At 45.0% G+C, this 17,832-nt stretch overlaps 1 protein-coding gene across 1 annotated transcript; it reads right to left on the bottom strand.

Moving 5' to 3' along the window:
* Nucleotides 1-1,226: 1,226 nt before the first annotated feature.
* Nucleotides 1,227-13,607, bottom strand: LOC132215732 (caspase-14-like). Its single transcript, XM_059664455.1, has 7 exons — nt 13,156-13,607; nt 11,852-11,904; nt 10,251-10,400; nt 5,511-5,736; nt 4,660-4,776; nt 2,552-2,661; nt 1,227-1,575 (listed from the first exon to the last, which is right to left on the bottom strand). Exons 1-7 carry the CDS (start codon nt 13,505-13,507, stop codon nt 1,474-1,476), a joined length of 1,110 nt encoding a protein of 369 aa, XP_059520438.1. The 5' UTR covers nt 13,508-13,607; the 3' UTR covers nt 1,227-1,473.
* Between the last annotated feature and the right edge of the window lie 4,225 nt (nt 13,608-17,832).

Genomic DNA, 17,832 nt, shown 5'->3' with positions numbered 1-17,832 from the left:
CTATGACAAAGTATCTGAGAGTGTTCAGTCAGCATTCATTAAATCACAAGTCCCATTTGGTGAGGGGGTCACTGAGGGAACAGCAGATCATCTGGAATAGCCAAGACCAGGACAAACAGAGCACTCCGGTAGTGTCGGTAGGGCCTGGCAGAGGGCTTGGGATATTCTCCGAAGAAAATCTGGAGCATATTCTGTAGGCAGTGAGGAGTGTAAGGATTAACAATCGGGGGCATTTAGGGGAGACTTAGGGGAAACAGCTTAACTTCCAACTGATTAAAGTGGCCATGGAGCCTGGCTCAATGGGTGAGCATCAACCTATGAACCAGAAGGTCAGGTTCAATTCCAGGTCAGGGCACATGGCCGGGTTGCGGGCTCAACCCCCAGTGGGGGACGTGCAGGAGGCAGCCGATCAATGATTCTCTCTCATCATTGATGTTTCTATTTCTCTCTCCTCTCCCTTCCTCTCTGAAATCAATATATATATATATATATTAAAAGTGGCCATGGGACACATAGGTGGGGATGACTAGCATGTGGCTAGATAGGCATAGAGGTAATAAGGTGAGGTCTGAGGAATGGATAAAATAATGAAAAGACAGGCATCAGTCACTTGCTAAACATTTCTCACAGGGCTTCTCTCTGTCTTAAGGCACAGATGGAAGCTGGAATACAGTTATGAATAAGACCCATAGCCTCTGCCTCTTGGAGCTTATAACTGAATGGAGAGAGAGACTAAGAGCCACGACACAGTCATGTAAGTACAGTAGTGTTCAATGCTACAGCAGGAAAGCAGAGGGTCTCTGAATACTGGAAAAGAGCTGACCTAGCGTGAGGGGCTGCGGAGAGCATCCCTCCGCAAGGATGCTTGAACTAAACTTGGAAGGACAGAAGGGACTTGCCTATGGTGTGGAACAGAGTGTTCCAGGCAGAAACCAGCAGTTCAAAGGTACGGCGGCAGCGAGGAGGAAGCTGGAGAATGGGTGGGGGTGAAAACATGAAGGCATCAGGGACACAAAGGACAAGTAGAGATACCCAAGGTCAGACTTGAGGATGGCTTAGGAGTCCAAAAGGAGAGCAGCCTGGCTGCAGACAACAATATGGGGAAACAGGGGGACCAGGGGAAGACCACATAAAGGCAGTTCCTGAATACTAAGCCAAGAAGATGAGGCTCAACACCGGCATCAAACTGACAGCGAAGGGGTTGGGGGTGGTCAGCAAGAGAAGTACATAACAGTTCAGGAAGTAAGAAATTCAGTAAAAAAAAAAAAAAAAAAAAGTCTAATTATTTACAAACTCCAAATACGCAGAGTTAAATCTTAGAAAAACAGCATACGTATACAAAACAAATGAGAGAAATACAACCAGTGACAAAAATAAGACAAAATGATACTCATTTGTCCTATGCTACAAAGCCTCACAGTTCTTTACAAAGTCTATGATAAAAAAGTCCTTATTTCTGAAACCGTCCCGACGTCAAAAGTACACGAATCTAGTTAGAGTTGATTCCATGACGAGCGACACTTTTATTGGTTCCTCGCGTAGAAAAAATTCCGTGTGCACCACCTTGTTATTCACCTGGAAGAGAAGAGCACAAACTGTCCGCGAGCCTGCAAAGCCCGGAGCAGGAAACCCCACGGGAGGAGGCGGCAGAATGCTGACCCCTGGGAGCGCAACGCAAACATCACTAAAGGGCGATGTCCCAACACGTGCTCGGTCCTGTGAGGCGGAGAGAGCATCGGACCGAGGAGCCCACAGACCTGGGCTCTCTCTCCAACTTGCCCCTGGGCCACATCAGGCCCGGCAGGAAGCCTTTCTGAGCCTTGGCACTCATGGTGAGATGAAAGCGTGTGAGTGCGTTATGTCCAACGTATCCAACAGCTGTACAATTCCAGGGGTGGCTGTCAGCACATCTGTCACCTGCAAAGGCCACCTCCTCCTCAGCTCTGGACTTTTTTCACCAGTGTCTAGTCAGCAAGAGCTTACACAGGAACCATAGTTTGGAGAATGGCCAATTACAGTGATTTATCATCAGGTTTTGAATAGTCATTTTCTTCTCTTCTTTTTCCTTTCATTGACTTTAGTTAATTTATTTTGTTAATCCTCACCCCAGGATATTTTTTCCATTGATTTTTTAAGAGAGAATGAAAAAGAGAGAGGGAGGAGGAGGAGGAGAGAGAGAGAAAGAGAGAGAGAGAAAAACACTGATGTGAGACACATTGATGGGTTGCCTCCTGCCCGTGCCCTGACCTGGAACAGGGATCAAACCTGCAACCCTTTGGTGTACATGCTGACACCAAAGAGCTGACCTAACCTGAGGGGCTGCGGAAAGCACCCCTGTGCAAGTGAGCAACGCCGGCCAGGGGAAGTTTCTTCTTAACCTGGCATTTTTATGTGAAAAGAGAGTTAATTAGAAAAGGTTGCAAATGAGCACAGTAACAGCCAACACTAACACTGATTACATGGCCAAGGTCAATCTTGTCATTATAACCTTGTCATCAAGTGCATCAGCTTTGGAGTGAATGAAGCACAAAGACCCTTGGAATTTACTTACTTTGGTGAAAAAGTCAACGATGTGCCACTTATTTCCATGCTGTTGATAGATTTTAGTCATTGCTTCGATCATCACAGAGCCAGTGTGGGGGTGTCGTAAAGCAACATGATCTACAAATTGAAACACAAACATTTTGTTCATTTTCCTCCTCCACTTGCGCTAACTGTTCTTGTGCCCATAGTTGAAGCCTCGGAAATGGCTTTGAACTGAGAGCACAGAAACATTCTTGCATTAGCAGAAGTGTGCCTGGGACCATAACAGTTGGTCCATGTGACGAACAGCACAAAAACCTCTCAATAAGGCATTCTTTTAGTAAAGGTTTTCAAATATACACAAAGGTGGAAAGCAAAGTTTCACAATCCCCCATATAATCATCCCTCAGATTCAATGGTTTTCATCATTTTGACATTTGCTTCATTTTATCTCTCTTCCATTTTTAAAAAATATATTTTTATTGATTTTAGTGAGGATGGGAGAGAGAGAGAGATAGAATCATCAATGATGAGAGAATCATTGATGGGCTGTCTCTTGCAAACTACCTACTGGGGATTGAGCCCAAAACCCAGGCATGTGCCCTGACCGGGAATCGAACCCTGACCTCCTGGTTCATAGGCTGATGCTCAACCACTGAGCCACACTGGTTGGGCTGGAGCTCATTTCTTTTTAACGCCAAATAGTATTCAAAGTATGATATACCATGATTTGCTTATCCATTAACCTGTTGATGGTCATTTGGGTTATTTAGAGTTTTTGACTATTTCAAATAACTATTTGTACACTATGAACCTGTGTGTACAAATGACTATGAGGACCTATGCTTTCATCTCTCTTGAGTAAATAACCAAGAAGTGGAATCTTACATCTAACTTTAGCTTTAGTGGGGACATTTTTCATGTTTCACCACTCAGTATATTTCATTTTACATTACTGCCCTTACATCCTTAGCTTCCATTTCTTCACTAACATTTTATCTTGAACTGTGTGTGTGTGTGTGTGTATATATATATATATATATATATATATATATATATATATATATATATATTTACATACTACCTTAATCCTTTTTGAAGGTTAAGATAAAAACAGCTAAATAAATGTCCTTGACCATTTACTTCTATCTTCTCTACATTTCCCTGTCAGGTCCACCCTTCAGCACATAAGATTTTTAAAAACTTTTAAATTATTAGTAACAGTATTAGTAATAATAATGATGTTATTAGCAAAATACATTAGTAATAATATTAGCTAATTTTTCGGTATTTATTGTGCCAATTACGATAAGCACAGCACCTACATTACATAATTTAATTTACATAACATCCTAATGACATAAGTAAATTTTATCACTCATTTTACATGAAGAAACTCACCCTAGTCCTAGCTGGTTTGGCTCAGTGTATAGAGCATTGGCCTGTGGACTGAAGGGTCCTGGGTTCGATTCCAGTCAAGGGCACATGACTGGGTTGCAGGCTCCGTCCCCAGTGGGGGGGCATGCAGGAGGCAACTGATCAATGATTCTCTCTCATCATTGATGTTTCTATCTCTTTATCCCTTTCCTTTTCTCTCTGAAATCAATAAAAATATATTAAAAAATATATATACTCACCCTAGCCAGCTTGGCTCAGTGGATAGAGCATCAGCCTGGGGACTGAAGGGTTCTGGGTTCGATTCCGATCAAGGGCACATACCTTGGTTGCAGGTTCCTTCCTGGCCCTGGCCAGGGCTCGGGCAGGAGGCAACCAATCGATGTGCTTCTCTCACACTGATATTTCTCTGTCTTTCCCTCTCTCTTCCACTCTCTCTATAATCAATGGAAAAATATCCTCAGATAAGGATTAAAAAAAACAAACACAAGAAGCTGACATAAAAAATATTGCAGGGTCTAAAAGATAGCAGTGACAGAGTTAGCTTTTGGGCCAACATCGTTTTCACATGACAGCCAATGACCTTATTTACTTTGTGGTACTTTACTCAGAGGTTGATGTCTTCCTGGAAGAAATGAACGGTAAGATGCCAACCTACCATTTCTGAAAATAGGAACCATTTTTGAAGGGAGATGGAGGAGGTAACGGACATCTCACAATCATCGAGCTTTGCTGTCTTACCTGCCTGGGTAGGATAGATGATGAAATAATCACTGAACGTGGGCAGCCTCTTCTTCTCTGATATGTCATCCAAGTCCATGGGTTCGTCATCTGTTTCAACACCACTATCTCTTCTCTCTGTTTTTTGAGGAATGAAGAGACAAACTACACTGATACATCACTGACACCAGCGACCCTTAATAAACATCTCCGTGCCCGGCCAGCGTGGCTCAGTCGTTGAGCATCGACCCATGCACCAAAAGGTCGCTGGTTTGATTCCTGGTCAGGGCACATGCCAGGGTTGCCGGCTCAATCCCCAGTAGGGAGCATGCAGGAGACAGCCCATCCCAGTAGGTAGTATGCAGGAGGCGGCCCACTGATGTTTCTCTCTCATCAATGTTTCTATTTCTCTCTCCCGTCTCCCTCTAAAAATCAATAAAAACATATTTAAAAAAATTTTTTTAATAAAATAAATGTCACCATGACTTGTCCTCATAAGAAGAGAGAAATAAGCTAAGTCGGATGTTAGTCCCACAAACCACCTGGAATCACCTGGAAGGTGGGACATCCCTTGGAAACTGTACACACCTCTTCCAGAACTTGAGGCTCCCAGACCTACCTCATGAAGTCAGTGACTTGGACTGTTCCTCAGCCCAAGTTAGCTATTCTATCCCAGGTAAGTTTTCCATCCATCCCTTCCTCCCAGCTCAGTCGCTAGTATAACTACACGACTGAAGTTACAACAGCTAAGGATCCTCTAATTTAAAATATATTATTTACTCATATATGTTTTTAAACCTATTCTTCTTTACTCTGTCATCAGTATGAGAATTCCCTACAAACAAGATGATTACAAAGACGTTTCCACTTACCTCCTCTGCAGGCCTGGATTATAAAGATCTTTGGTTTCTCCTTAAGTGCTGGACAATTTTTATTATTAAACATTTCAAAAATCTCTTCCAGGCTGACTCTTTCATCATCTCTTATTTTAAGAGAGCCTTTTTCTCCATGGGACATAAGAGTGACAAGGCAGCAGCTAATTTCATCTTTAATTTCATTTAATCCATCACGAAATGATGTTAGTTTTTCAAGTAACTCCTGTGAAATAGAATAATATATTAAAACTAGAGGCCCAGTGCATGAAATTTGGGCATGGGTAGGGTCCCTAGCAGCTGCCGGCTGCTGGCCGGGGCCTTTCTTAGTTCCGCACCACCCCGATGGTCAGCGCACGTCATAGCGAGTGATCAAACTCCCAGTCGGTCAAACTCCTGAGGGGACACTTTGCATATTAGGCTTTTATATATATAGATAAGAACTGAAGGTGGGAGGAATTCAGAAACACAAGGAAGTGATCCAACGAGATGATAAATATGAAAATACCTACGTCTCTAACAGAGTTAGTATAGGTAAATATTCATTTCTTGACTTGTCATTCCCTTTTGGTTGCTCTCAGAATTCATTTGATTTCTTCTTGTGCTACTGGTTCTAGTTTGATAAAATTAGGACATTTCTGATTATCTACCGCAAAATACAACAGAATTATAGCTCTTCAAAGGGCTGGTGTTTTTAGTTCTTAGTATTAACTTATTTTAATATATAAAAAGTATTTTATAAAATTAGTAATCTTAATAAGGTAGAAATGGAAGGGAATGGAAGAGTCCAGCCATTAATATACACCTGTCAGAGTCTATCAGCAGATGTTATCAAAGTCCACCCACAGGGGGCAGCCATCTCTACTCCCATGCATGTCCTAATAAAGACCCTACCCATCTCAATGAAGTAAAGTAAAAATTAAATGAAGTAGGAGGCAGCTGATTGATGTTTCTCTCTCATTGATGTTTCTAACTCTCTATCCCTCTCCCTTCCTCTCTGTAAAAAAATCAATAAAATATATTAAAAATAAATAAATAAATATATTTTTTTAAAAATTAAATGAAGTTCAAATATTGGAGACAAAGAGCCAAAACTCATTATATACAGATAACATGACTATCTAGAAATATAAAATAAATCAACTAAAAAACTATTAGAATTAGAGATCATCAAGTTGACCAGATATAAGATGCACTTACAGAGTCTATATTCCCCCAATTACCCAGCAATAATCATTTAAGCCACATAATGGAAAAGGGGATCCCAACCATGGTCACCACAAAACTAAAATACCCAGAGAAAAGAAAAACCCAGCAAGGAATACGCATTACTAAGTGAAGAAAACCAAAAATATATATATATTTGGTGAAGAGGCAGCATAAACAAACCATGACATGCTGATGCTTCTGGCTGAGATGACTCAATACTTTTAATTTGCTAATTCACTCCAAATGAATCTTAATTCGTGTCATGCCACTCAAAATTCCAAAGGATTTCTGTAGAAGTTAACCAGGTGATTCTCAAGGCCATAGAGAACAGGTCATTCTCAAGAATACTAAGAATGTTCAGAAGGAAAAAAGAATGAGTGGGGAGTAGGTCTTATCAGACCTCAAAATGTACTATAAAATCGTGGTGAAGAAAATAGTGATATACTGGTATAACCATAAACAACTATGTGAATGGAATATTTTAGAATCCAGAAACTAATTCAAGTGCTCTCTATAGGAATTAGTTCATGACAAAGGTGTATGTGAGAGAAGAATGTGTATCATTCAATAAATATACAGAGGACTGACTATCCATTTGGAAATAAAATTAGAATGACCTCCTACACCACACTGTTACAAAACTAAAATTACAGGGAGAAGGTAAAACTTAATTTTAAGAAAGTCACAGAAAAATAATTTTAACTTTTTTAAATTGGGAAGGCAGTGGGTTTAATCAAGACACAAGAAAAAAAGAGCCTACAAACAGAAAAAACTGACCAGTTTACTCACAAAATGTAGAAGACTTCACTATAACTTAAGACAACAAAAAGTCAAAATTTGTCAAAAGGCAAGTAACAGGGTAGGAGAAAAATGTCTGCACTATATTTTGTAAATGAATAGTGTCCAGGAAAATAACTGCAGGATAAGAAAAAGAAAATCCAGCCGAAACCGGTTTGGCTCAGTGGATAGAGCGTCGGGCCTGCGGACTGAAAGGTCCCGGGTTCGATTCCGGTCAAGGGCATGTACCTGAGTTGCGGGCACATCCCCAGTGGGGGATGTGCAGGAGGCAGCTGATCGATGTTTCTCTCTCATCGATGTTTCTAACTCTCTCTATCTCTCTCCCTTCCTCTCTGTAAAAAATCAATAAAAATATAAAAAATATATATATAAAGAGGTAAGAGTTTAAAAAAAAAAAAAAAAGAAAGAAAGAAAAAGAAAATCCAGCCCTAGCCAGTTTGGCTCCATGGAGAGAGCATCATCGACCTGTGGACGGAAGGATCCCAGGATCAATTCCGGCCAAGGGCACATGCCTGGGTTGTAGGCTCGATCCCCAGTAGGGGGAGTGCAGGAGGCAGCTGATCAGTGATTCCCTCTCATCATTGATGTTTCTATCTCTATATCCTTCCTCCCTTCCTCTCTGAAAACAATAAAAATAAAAAAAAATAAAAAAAGTCGGTGGGGAAAAAGATACAGATATTTCACAGAAGGAAAAATAATGGCCGAAAGATGTTCGACCGAACTAATGACCTAGAAAATGAAACTTAAAACAGTGAAATTCTTTTGCCAGTAAGATTACGAAATATTTACAAATGAATGTTGACAGGATATAGAGAAAGGGGCTACATCCAGATCTTTAAGAGAATAAACCAAAAGAACATTAGCAATATCTGCCATCCGAATGGAAGGGACTTGATGAAAAATCACGTAGCTCGGAAGAGACTCTGTACAATCCTTGGGATACATGAAGGAGCCTGTTTTTAGCTTCGGAATAAGAAAATCAAAACTGATATGAGCACTTAACTATAAGTCAGCTACTATTCTGAGAACTTTTACATATAGAAGCTTATTTCATCCTCACAAGCACCCTACAAGAGAATTTACTATCATCACCCCCATTGTAAAGATAAGAAAGTAGTCAATGAACCCTAGCTGGTTTGGCTCAGTGGATAGAGTGTCGGCCAGTGAACTGAAGAGTCCTGGGGTTTGAGTCCGGTCAAGGGCACATACCTCGGTTGCAGGCTTGATCCTGGGCCCCCACCAGGGCCTATTCTCGAGGCCCATTCAGAAGGAAACCAAGTGATGTGTCTCTCTCACATTGATGTTTCTCTCTCTATCTCTCCCCCTCCCTTCTACTCTCTCTAAAAATCAATGGAAAAATATCCATTAGTAGTCAAATAATTTAAGGCAAGGTTTCTAAAGCAATTGTATTATTGACATTTGGGGCCAGAACATTCTTTGCTGCAGGCGGCTGTCTTGGGCATTGCAGGATGCTTAGCAGCATTCCCTGGCTTCTACCCACTGGACACCACTTGCTGCTTTCCATATCCTTTGCGCATTTTTCTTTTGGGTTGTTGAAGTTTTTTCCTTTTTGATTTGTAGGCACTTTTTATTTATTAAGGAACTAGTCCCCCCCTCCCCATTTTTGTTATCAGTTGTGACAACCAAAAATGTCTCCACACATTGCCAAATGTCCTCTGGGGGACAAAGTCACCTTCAGCTGAGAACCAGATATAACGTAACACACCAGTAAGAGACAGGATTCCAACTCTGGCATCCGCACTGCATTCGCAGCCCCTCTGCTATGCTGCTCCCTGATGCTCACTAGCAGTGACTCCTGGGATCTTGAAGGGTTTTCCTATGTCCTTGTCCCACAATAATGGCAGCTCTAGGCCACTAGTGAGCTAGGGTCAGAGATCAACATGGAGTTCCCATCCGCCCCACTGCTCATCAATCTTATTTTTTCTGTGTCATCTACTTAAGTCACAATGCAGTTCTGCCCAGGATCTCAGTGGCCCACCTCTCACATGGTTCCAGGTAAGTCCCACAAGGACTTTTCAAAGCCCAGGGGCTCCAGTGTTGCTGAAATCCCTGACCTGGCCTTCTGCTGACCTCTCAAAGCCATTTCCTTGGTCTTCCCTTCCCCCAGATGTCCTGAACCTTGCCCACTCTGGACTCACAGCTCATCCTTGGGCCTCCTTGTCCGTGCTGCCTAGGACATCTTCCTGAGTTCCCTTTCCCTCTTCAACGGCACAGCCCCAGCTAAGACTGAAACCCAAGAGGACCTGGTGGACTGGAAGGGGTTTGGGGTGTCACACATCCGTTTATAAAAGTACCAACAACAAAAAATACATAATAAAAAATAAAAATAAATAAATAAAAATAAAAGTACCAACAATGTCATCAGGATATACAGGTCACTGCTCAGCAGGTCCTGGTTCTTGCCAAGGTACTAAGCCCCCAATTTTTTTAAAAATATATTTTTTTATTGATTTTAGAGAGGAAGGGAGAGGGAAAGATAGAAACATCCATGATGAGAGAGAATCATTGATTGGCTGCCTCTTGCATGGCTCCACTAGGGATTGAGCCCGAAACCCAGGCTTGTGCCCTGACTGGGAATCGAACGGTGACCTCCTGGTTCATAGGCCCAAGCTCAAGCACTGAGCCACACCAGTCGGGCCCAACGATTTATCTAAAAAAAGGAAGGAAGGTTATAAAATCCCAGCTACAATTTTTCATTTTTGTTTTTGTTACCTTTTTGTCAGGGTCGATGCATGACGTATATTCAAACTGGCACTGGCCAAGCCATTCCTTCATTAGAACAACATCCCGGTCAGACCCTGGCCTGTTCTTCTTCACACACATGAGGAAAGCGTTCCGCCTGCCTCTCAGGTCGTAACAGTCCTGTTTTCCAGCAAAGCCAAGAAACAATATTTAGATCAACCCACACTCGGAAAGCCAAATACAACTCGGATGGCTGACCCTGAACAATGTGGGTTGGAAATGCGCTGGCCAATGGAAAACTCCCTGTGTAAGTGGACCCCGCGCAGTTCCAACCTGTGTTGTTCATCAAACGGTACATGAAACGATGAGTTTCTTCTGGGATTAATGGTGAGATTTCCCAGTTCAGATCAGGGGCACAATAGTGATGGCCTCTCTTACCAGCTCTGGGGGTGGGGGTGGGGGGGGAGACATGACTTGATTTATAATTCGTTCAAATACCTTTCTCAGACCTGGACTAGTAGACCAATCTCAGAAAATTCCTATATGCAACCATAGCTACAAGTTTCAGGAAGTAGGACAGAGGAAAGTGGTAAATGACAACACGGGTTTGCAGTCATTAAAATCCAGAATGTGGGACATTTTATAGGAGATTCTGGTTTCTTCAACATATATGCAACTAGAAAAAGGTTAAAGAAGACGTTTTTTGTGTTTTGTTTTGTTTTTAAATCCTCACCCGAGGATATTTTTCCATTGATTTTTAGAGATAGAGTGGAAGAGAGGGAAAGGCAGAAATATCTATGTGAGAGAAACACATCGATTGGTTGCCTCCTGCACTCTGCACGTGCCCCATCTAGGGCCCGAGTGGGGAGGAGCCTACAACCGATGTACTAAGTGCCCTTTACCAGAATCGAACCCGGGACCCTTTATCTGGGTTCAGCGCTCTGCCCACTTAGCTAAACCGGCCAGGGTAGGGAGAAGTCTTAAGAGACAAACCAGTCAAATGAAGTTGGGTAGACCAGAGTTCTGATTCCAACAAACCAATTGTCCAATAGGAACCAGTCAAGGATATCTGAATGCTGACTGCATCTTTGCCGAGCTTAAGGGATTTGTTTTAGGTAGAAGTAGGGAATTACGGTTCTGTTTTGGAGAAAAGCTTTCTCAGAAATACATACTAAAATAAAGTATATGCAGATGAAAGTGATAAGCTATCTGGATTTGCTTTAAAATAATGGAGAGGCGGGACCAGATAAAACAGGACTGGCCATTATGTTGCTAATTGCTGAAGCAGGGTAAGTATGCTGGCCTGAGGTTTGGAGGAGCCATTTTTCCAGTCTCTCTACTTTATCATACGTTTAAAATATCCATAGTAAAACTTAAACAACAATTTAAAATACACCTAAAGCCAGCAAACAGTGTTTTATCTCCAGTGGTCAGTTTCTTTGACTTGTAAAATACAGATAGTAACAGTGGTTTGAACTGGCTTGCACTGTTATAACAGAAAGCAGTGAGATCTGACCACTGGAGATAAGTGAGTCATCTTTAACCCAATAGGAGCAGCACCTAAAATGTTCCAGTGGTGGCCAAATACTAGCTTTAATAACCGGTGTGGGAGTGAGAGTGATGATATTTACCAAGTCACCGTCCACACAGTCATAGCTTCTCTTTAGAGCTTTCCTTGGGATCACTGGATGAATTTTCATGGAAAGAGAACAGAAAAAGAGCATTATTATTTTTTTCTTCTTCTTTTGAATCAAGCTCCTCCCAAGCATCTCAATTGCCTCTTACGTTTTTGGGTCCAGCAGGCTTCAATCTCATTTTAGAACAGGTTCCTTGGCTTAGGAATGCCCCCTTCCCCCAACTCATGAGGCTAGAACCCCAAAACAGAACTCCTTTAGGCCCTAGTGAGGTTCGGGGACAGAAAGACCCCAGCCAGAGGTTAAAAGGACAAGAACTAATTGATATTAGGCACGTGCACTTCCTGAGGAAGAGACCAAGACGTCCAGAAAGAGAAGATGAAGTAAAGGAAATGGTAATTAAACCGTGATACATAAACAACTAACGGAGGGACCATGTAAGCGCTGTGCAGGTGCAGCAAACGAAGGGGGAATCAAAGGTCAACGGGACCAGAATCCCGCCACAGGCCTTGTTTGTTGGCAATTACAGGTCTCATCCGTTGCCAACTTGCAAAAATCAGCAACGGCTCCGTGCCTCAAACTCAACCAGATCATCAGCAGGCTGAAGGCACGGGCCAGGGACAGTACATTTCAGTGTCCACCTCAAAGCCTCCCATATACGCATTGCCTTGTCTCTGCCTCTCACTGTTCACTCATATATTACACACACATACACGTATTACACTGGGGGTGGAGGGACTAACTGTTTTCCTGCTGCGTGTCTTGATCCTATACCACATCTTCCCAGATTTATGGCCACGAGCTAACGGTGTGCAAGGAGGCGAAGACCTCCCTCCCCCAAACACCCACGGGAGATATGGCAGCGAGGATTCCAACACGGGCTGCTCCTTGCTCACTTAAAAACCTCCCACATCACAAACCCTTGGAGGTGCGGTACTTGTTAAAAATGCATCTCGGGCCTGCTGAGCCCCTCTGACCTCTGAGCCCGCCTCAAAACGCACGAGTAGATCCTGATGGCTATTCTTCAACTGGACACAGGGTTTCCTAGCCTGGAAATGGTGTCTACCCGGCCCACGCACCCCCGGATCCTACCCCCACCCCTCCCCCACCCCACTTCCCCGCCGCAGGTTCAATTAGTCCCTCGATGCTCACACCCTCCTGGTTCAGACACCCCCACCCACCCTCCTTCCTGCCTCTGATCTGGGCGCGGAGAGGCCCCTGGGGACCCGCTGGGAATCCCCGGGCGGGCCGGCAGGGCGGGAGCCCGCGCCCCGCGAGGACCACCTCGGCCCCAGGCTCACCCTGGCCGTCGGCGGGGTCGCTCTGCCAGCGCGGCAGCAGGTCGGTGCGGGGCAGCTGCCGCAGGACCTTGATGAGGACGCGCGGCGCGGCACACGGGTGGTAGTGCTTGGCGAGGAGCTGGGCCAGCCCCCGGGTGCTGCCGCCCTCCAGCTCCAGCTTCAGCGCGGTCACGCGCGGCTCCTCGTCCACCTTCTGCAGGATGGCGCGGAACTTGCGCAGCTCCTGCGGGGACAGCCACTCCAGGGTCTCCTGCACGCGGCTCTGCATCTCCTTACAGGTCTGCGTGGTCTCCCCGTTGGTCTGGGGGCCCTCGGGCCCCGAAAGACCGCCGCCTTCGAGGCTCCCCTCCATCTTCGCCCAACCGATCTGAAGCCCCCGGAGGCCCGGCCAATCCGAGGAGCTCTGCGCCCCGCGCGCCGCACACGCCTCCCGTCTCTCCTCTTTGTTTTGAAAAAAAAAAAAAAAAACAAACCAAAAAAAACACGGGGCGGTTCCGCTTGAATTGCTGCTGCCGGGCCTATGGCCGCTCCCGCTTTCCCTCCAGCCCCGCCCCTGCCCGGAGCCACGCCCCTCACCCCAGCTCCCCTCTTCCTCTAACGCGCTCCCGCCTCGTCCCCCCAACGAGCTCTGACTTTTAACCCTTAGAGCTCAGGTTGCGGGAGCTGAAGGAGGAATCGGGCCTGCAGGGCGCCTCCGTGGTCCTCTGCCTTGGGCTGCTGCGCGTTAGGGTCAATCACCCCAAAACGCAGCAGCCCAAGCTCTTCGCGCCCAGGCCACCACCTAGGCTGCAGATATTAGAATCTCTGGGGGGGGGGGGGGGGGGAGGCAGACGCGGGCATCAGTAGGTTTGAAAGCTCTCCAGATGACTCCAGTGGTTATCCAAGTTTGAGAACCACGGACCTTACACTCCAGGCTGTTTATCAGCTCCCTAGCCAGCGGTTCCCAAGGAGCCAGCACCTGGAAGCTGAAACACTTAGAGGCTGCTGCATTGAACCAACTTTTGGGGGAGACAGCCTGGGGACAAAAAGCTGAGATTTGAGAATTTGGTATCAGCAAGAAGTTAGAAGTGCACACTGCTCAGCCTGTGGGATGAAACAAGACTGACCATTATGTTGCTAATTGTTGAAGCAGGATGAGTATGCGGGGCTGAGGTTTGGAGAATCCGTTTTTCCAGTCTCTCTACTTTAGTATATGTTTAAAATATCCATCATAAAACTTAAACAACAATTTTAAAAAACCTTGGTGAGCAGATCTCAGTTTCACAATCCCCAGAGTCTTTATTGCTAGGTTCCCTGGCTTGATTAGGCCCGTAGGGGGGGGACAGTGACTCTAATCACGGTTTGCCCCCACAAATGACTCACCCTTTTGAGCAGCTGGTGAAAGGATCTCAGGACCTTATTTGAATCCTGATTCAAATAAACCCTATTGTAAACATTTGTGAGGCAGGTAGAGTGCTGAAGGAGGAACGCAGGAGGCCCAGAGTGGTAAAGAACTATAAATTCATTGTTACATCTATGAGCAGAAGGGCTGAGACCAAAGTGGCGTCAGCGGGGCAGAGTAGAGGGAGTGGAATATTTATGCCTCTTTGTCAAGGTCAGTCCGAGTAAGGGGTGGGACCAAGTGCAGGTGCGGGCCGGGTGTAGGTGTCCATTGGAAACTGGGTGAGGTGGGTTACTGGAAACTGAAGTCGGTTATTCAGGAAACCAATCGTGAGAATAACAGGAAAATCGCCGGGAGGAGCAAGAGCCCCAGGCAGGGGCTTATAAGAAAGTGCGCCGCAGAGACCAGGGTAATGGGAATATAGGCTGGGTATTGGAGGATATACCAAAAAATACTGACTTTTTCCAAGTGGGATAATAACATTGCAGTCATGTAAAAAAAAAAACAAACACCAAACTGTCTGGTTTTTTGAGATGCACATTGAAGTGTGGAAAGGTGAAAGGTGTGATGTCTGGGATCTGCTTTTAAATGCTTCACAAAGGAAAAAAGTGGGGGCAAGAGTGGAGAGCCACACAACAGTGGCAAATCCTGGTACCTGTTCCATCTGGGTGATGTGAATGAAAGGCTATGCACGCACCATTTGCTCCACTCCTGTGATTGATTGGAATACTTCCCAATATATATGCGGAAACTGAGTATAATGGCAGCTTGAAAGCTTGGCATCTGTCCTCTTTTAGCTCTGCCTTACCAGGTTTCTCTCTCTCTCTCTCTCTCTCTCTCTCTCTCTCTCTCTCTCTCTCTCCTCCCATGAAGCCCTGCCTCTAAGTAATTTATCTGAGGCAGCCAAGAAATGAATCCATTTAAAAGAAAAGGGGGGAGGGGGACAGTGAGCCATGTTTACAGAGTCACTTCCTTTCTGAAATTTAATATCCTTGGGAGACTGCAGAACAGGAAAAAACAAACTCTTGGGGCCTGGGATATGCAAACCCCAGGGTCACTTGCCTCTGGAATCAAGGTTCACAAAGGCAAGTTTCAGTTTTACCCCAGGTTTAGAGACAATTAGACTATTTCTCCAATCTTTTGATTATTTGACCCCAAAAGAACAAATGAAGAGCATGGAATGGGGTCTCTGGTGGCTGAAATTCACCAGCCGAGTGTAAGGTCGGCAAATCTGCGCTGGGATGAAGCCCAGGCCGCCAGGCCTCACCTCTGCCCCTCCCCTCCCAGGGGCCTCACTGACTTTAGGCTCCAGAGGCCCAACAGGAGAATCAAAGGATACCGAAGAGGCCCTGAGAAAGGACCTAAATGCCAGGGCTGAGTCCTTAGGAGACAGCCGCTCCTCCGTGTTTGTGTTAACCTGTCTCATTCCTGTCCCAACACACCATTTCCAGTCCTAAGTGCTCCCCTGCTTTCCCCAGCACAAGGCCTCACCTGACACCAAGCACTAGGGACTCAGGTGCCACTCTGAGGTTCGTATCCTACTCTGTTCTCTCCTATACTCCTTCCCATGTGATTAAAAAAATAAAAATAGCCCCATCCGGTTTGGCTCAGTGGATAGAAAGTCGGCCTATGGACTGAAGGGTCCTGGGTTCGATTCTGGTCAAGGGCACATGCCCGGGTTGCAGGCTCAATCCCCAGTGGTGGGTGTGCAGGAGGCAGCTGATTGATGATTCTCATCATTAATGTTTCTATCTCTCTCTCCCCCTCTCCCTTCCTCTCTGAAATCAATAAAGATATTTTAAAAATAATAAAATAAAAATAGGGCATTTTAACCTAAAGTATAAACTTATAAATCATTGAGCTTAATGTTTGGGTTGATTTGTTTCCCCCCCAAAGATGTTGGAGTCCTAAGCCCCAGTTATGCAAGTGTATTTGGAAATAGGGCCTTTGCAGATGTCATTGAAAGGGCGAGGACTACGCCCTCCATCTTACCCTGGGTCCTCCATTTTTGGGCAGAGCCATGTGCTCGGCAAGGCTTCTTCCCAGAAGCCCAAGCCTCTGCTAGCCACACCCAGGATTTCTCTGGACTAACCAATGATAATCAAGGGAAGTGCACGCCATCAATATGACCACATCCTGTGTAATAAGACACCGACTTGCGCCTGGCCAGTCGGTGGGGCCCACAGTCCCCTTTCCTGCCCTTACTCCACCCCCCTATAAAACTCCTCGTTCCATCGGGCTAGGCCTCTCTCTGCCACCTGCTTCTGTGTCAGTAAGGAGGGTGGGGGAGCCAGACCTAGGTTTGAAATAAAGGACTCTTTGCTTTTGCATCGGACTCGCTGGCTCCCTGGTGGGCTCTTGGGAATCTTGAAATCTGGGCATAACATTATCAAATTAAGATGGGGTCATTCTGGAGTACATGGGCCTTACTCCAGTGATTGGCGTCTTTAAGAGAAGATGGAGCCCTAGCCGGTTTGGCTCAGTGGATAGAGTGTTGGCCTGTGGACCAAAGGGTGACAGGTTCAATTCCAGCCAAGGGCACATATCTTGGTTGCAGGCTCCTCCCCGGCCCAGGCCCTGGTTGGGGTTGGTGCAGGAGGCAATCAATCAATGCATTTCTCTCCCATCAATATTTCTGAATTTCCTTCTCTCTTCCACTCTCTCTAATCAATGGAAAAATATCTTCAGGTGAGGATTAAAAAAAAAAGAGAGAGAAGATGGGAATTTGGATACTTAGAGACACACAGGCAGAGATTGGAGTGGTGAGTGCCAAGAATTGCCAGTAGCCACCAGATGCTGGGGGAGAAAAGGAACTAGAGCCTTCAGAGTATGGCCTTGCTGACACCTTGATTTCATGCTGTAGGATCCAGGACTGAGAATAAATTTGCTGTTTAGAAGCCACCGTTTGTGCAAATTTATTGTGGCAGCCCTAGGAAACTAATACAAACTGCTCATTTAACCCTCACCACCACCCTAGGGTTAGGAAATGTTACTACCTCCATTTTCTACACAATTTTAAGTGTGTCTAGTAAGTGGAGAGCCAGGCTTTCAACCTGGGTCACAGGTCATGTTCTTAACCAGGAGACCAAACTTCCCCTTTCTGGTGCTTAAAGTAACAGCCCTTCCCTAAGCTTGAAAGTTGATAGAAAAAGTTGGATGGCTATAATAAATAACAGACAATAAATATCACGTGTTGAGGAAAATGTGGGGAAATTGGAAACCTCATACACTGTTGCTGGTGATGTAAAATGGTGCAACCACTTTGGAGAACAATCTGGTAGTTTCTCCATTGGTTA

This window comes from Myotis daubentonii, chromosome 14 (assembly GCF_963259705.1).
Source record: "Myotis daubentonii chromosome 14, mMyoDau2.1, whole genome shotgun sequence".
NCBI classification, from domain to species: Eukaryota; Metazoa; Chordata; class Mammalia; order Chiroptera; family Vespertilionidae; genus Myotis; species Myotis daubentonii.
This window is presented reverse-complemented; position numbering and strand designations above follow the sequence as displayed.

Excerpts from the sequence above, each read along its gene's own strand:
- LOC132215732 (XM_059664455.1), bottom strand. The coding sequence starts at position 13,507 with ATGGAGGGGAGCCTCGAAGGCGGCGGTCTTTCGGGGCCCGAGGGCCCC. Across the intron at positions 4,777-5,510 it reads AATCCAGGCCTGCAGAGGAG|AGAGAAGAGATAGTGGTGTT; the intron begins GTAAGTGGAAAC and ends CTCAAAAAACAG. Across the intron at positions 2,662-4,659 it reads CATCTATCCTACCCAGGCAG|ATCATGTTGCTTTACGACAC; the intron begins GTAAGACAGCAA and ends TTCAATTTGTAG.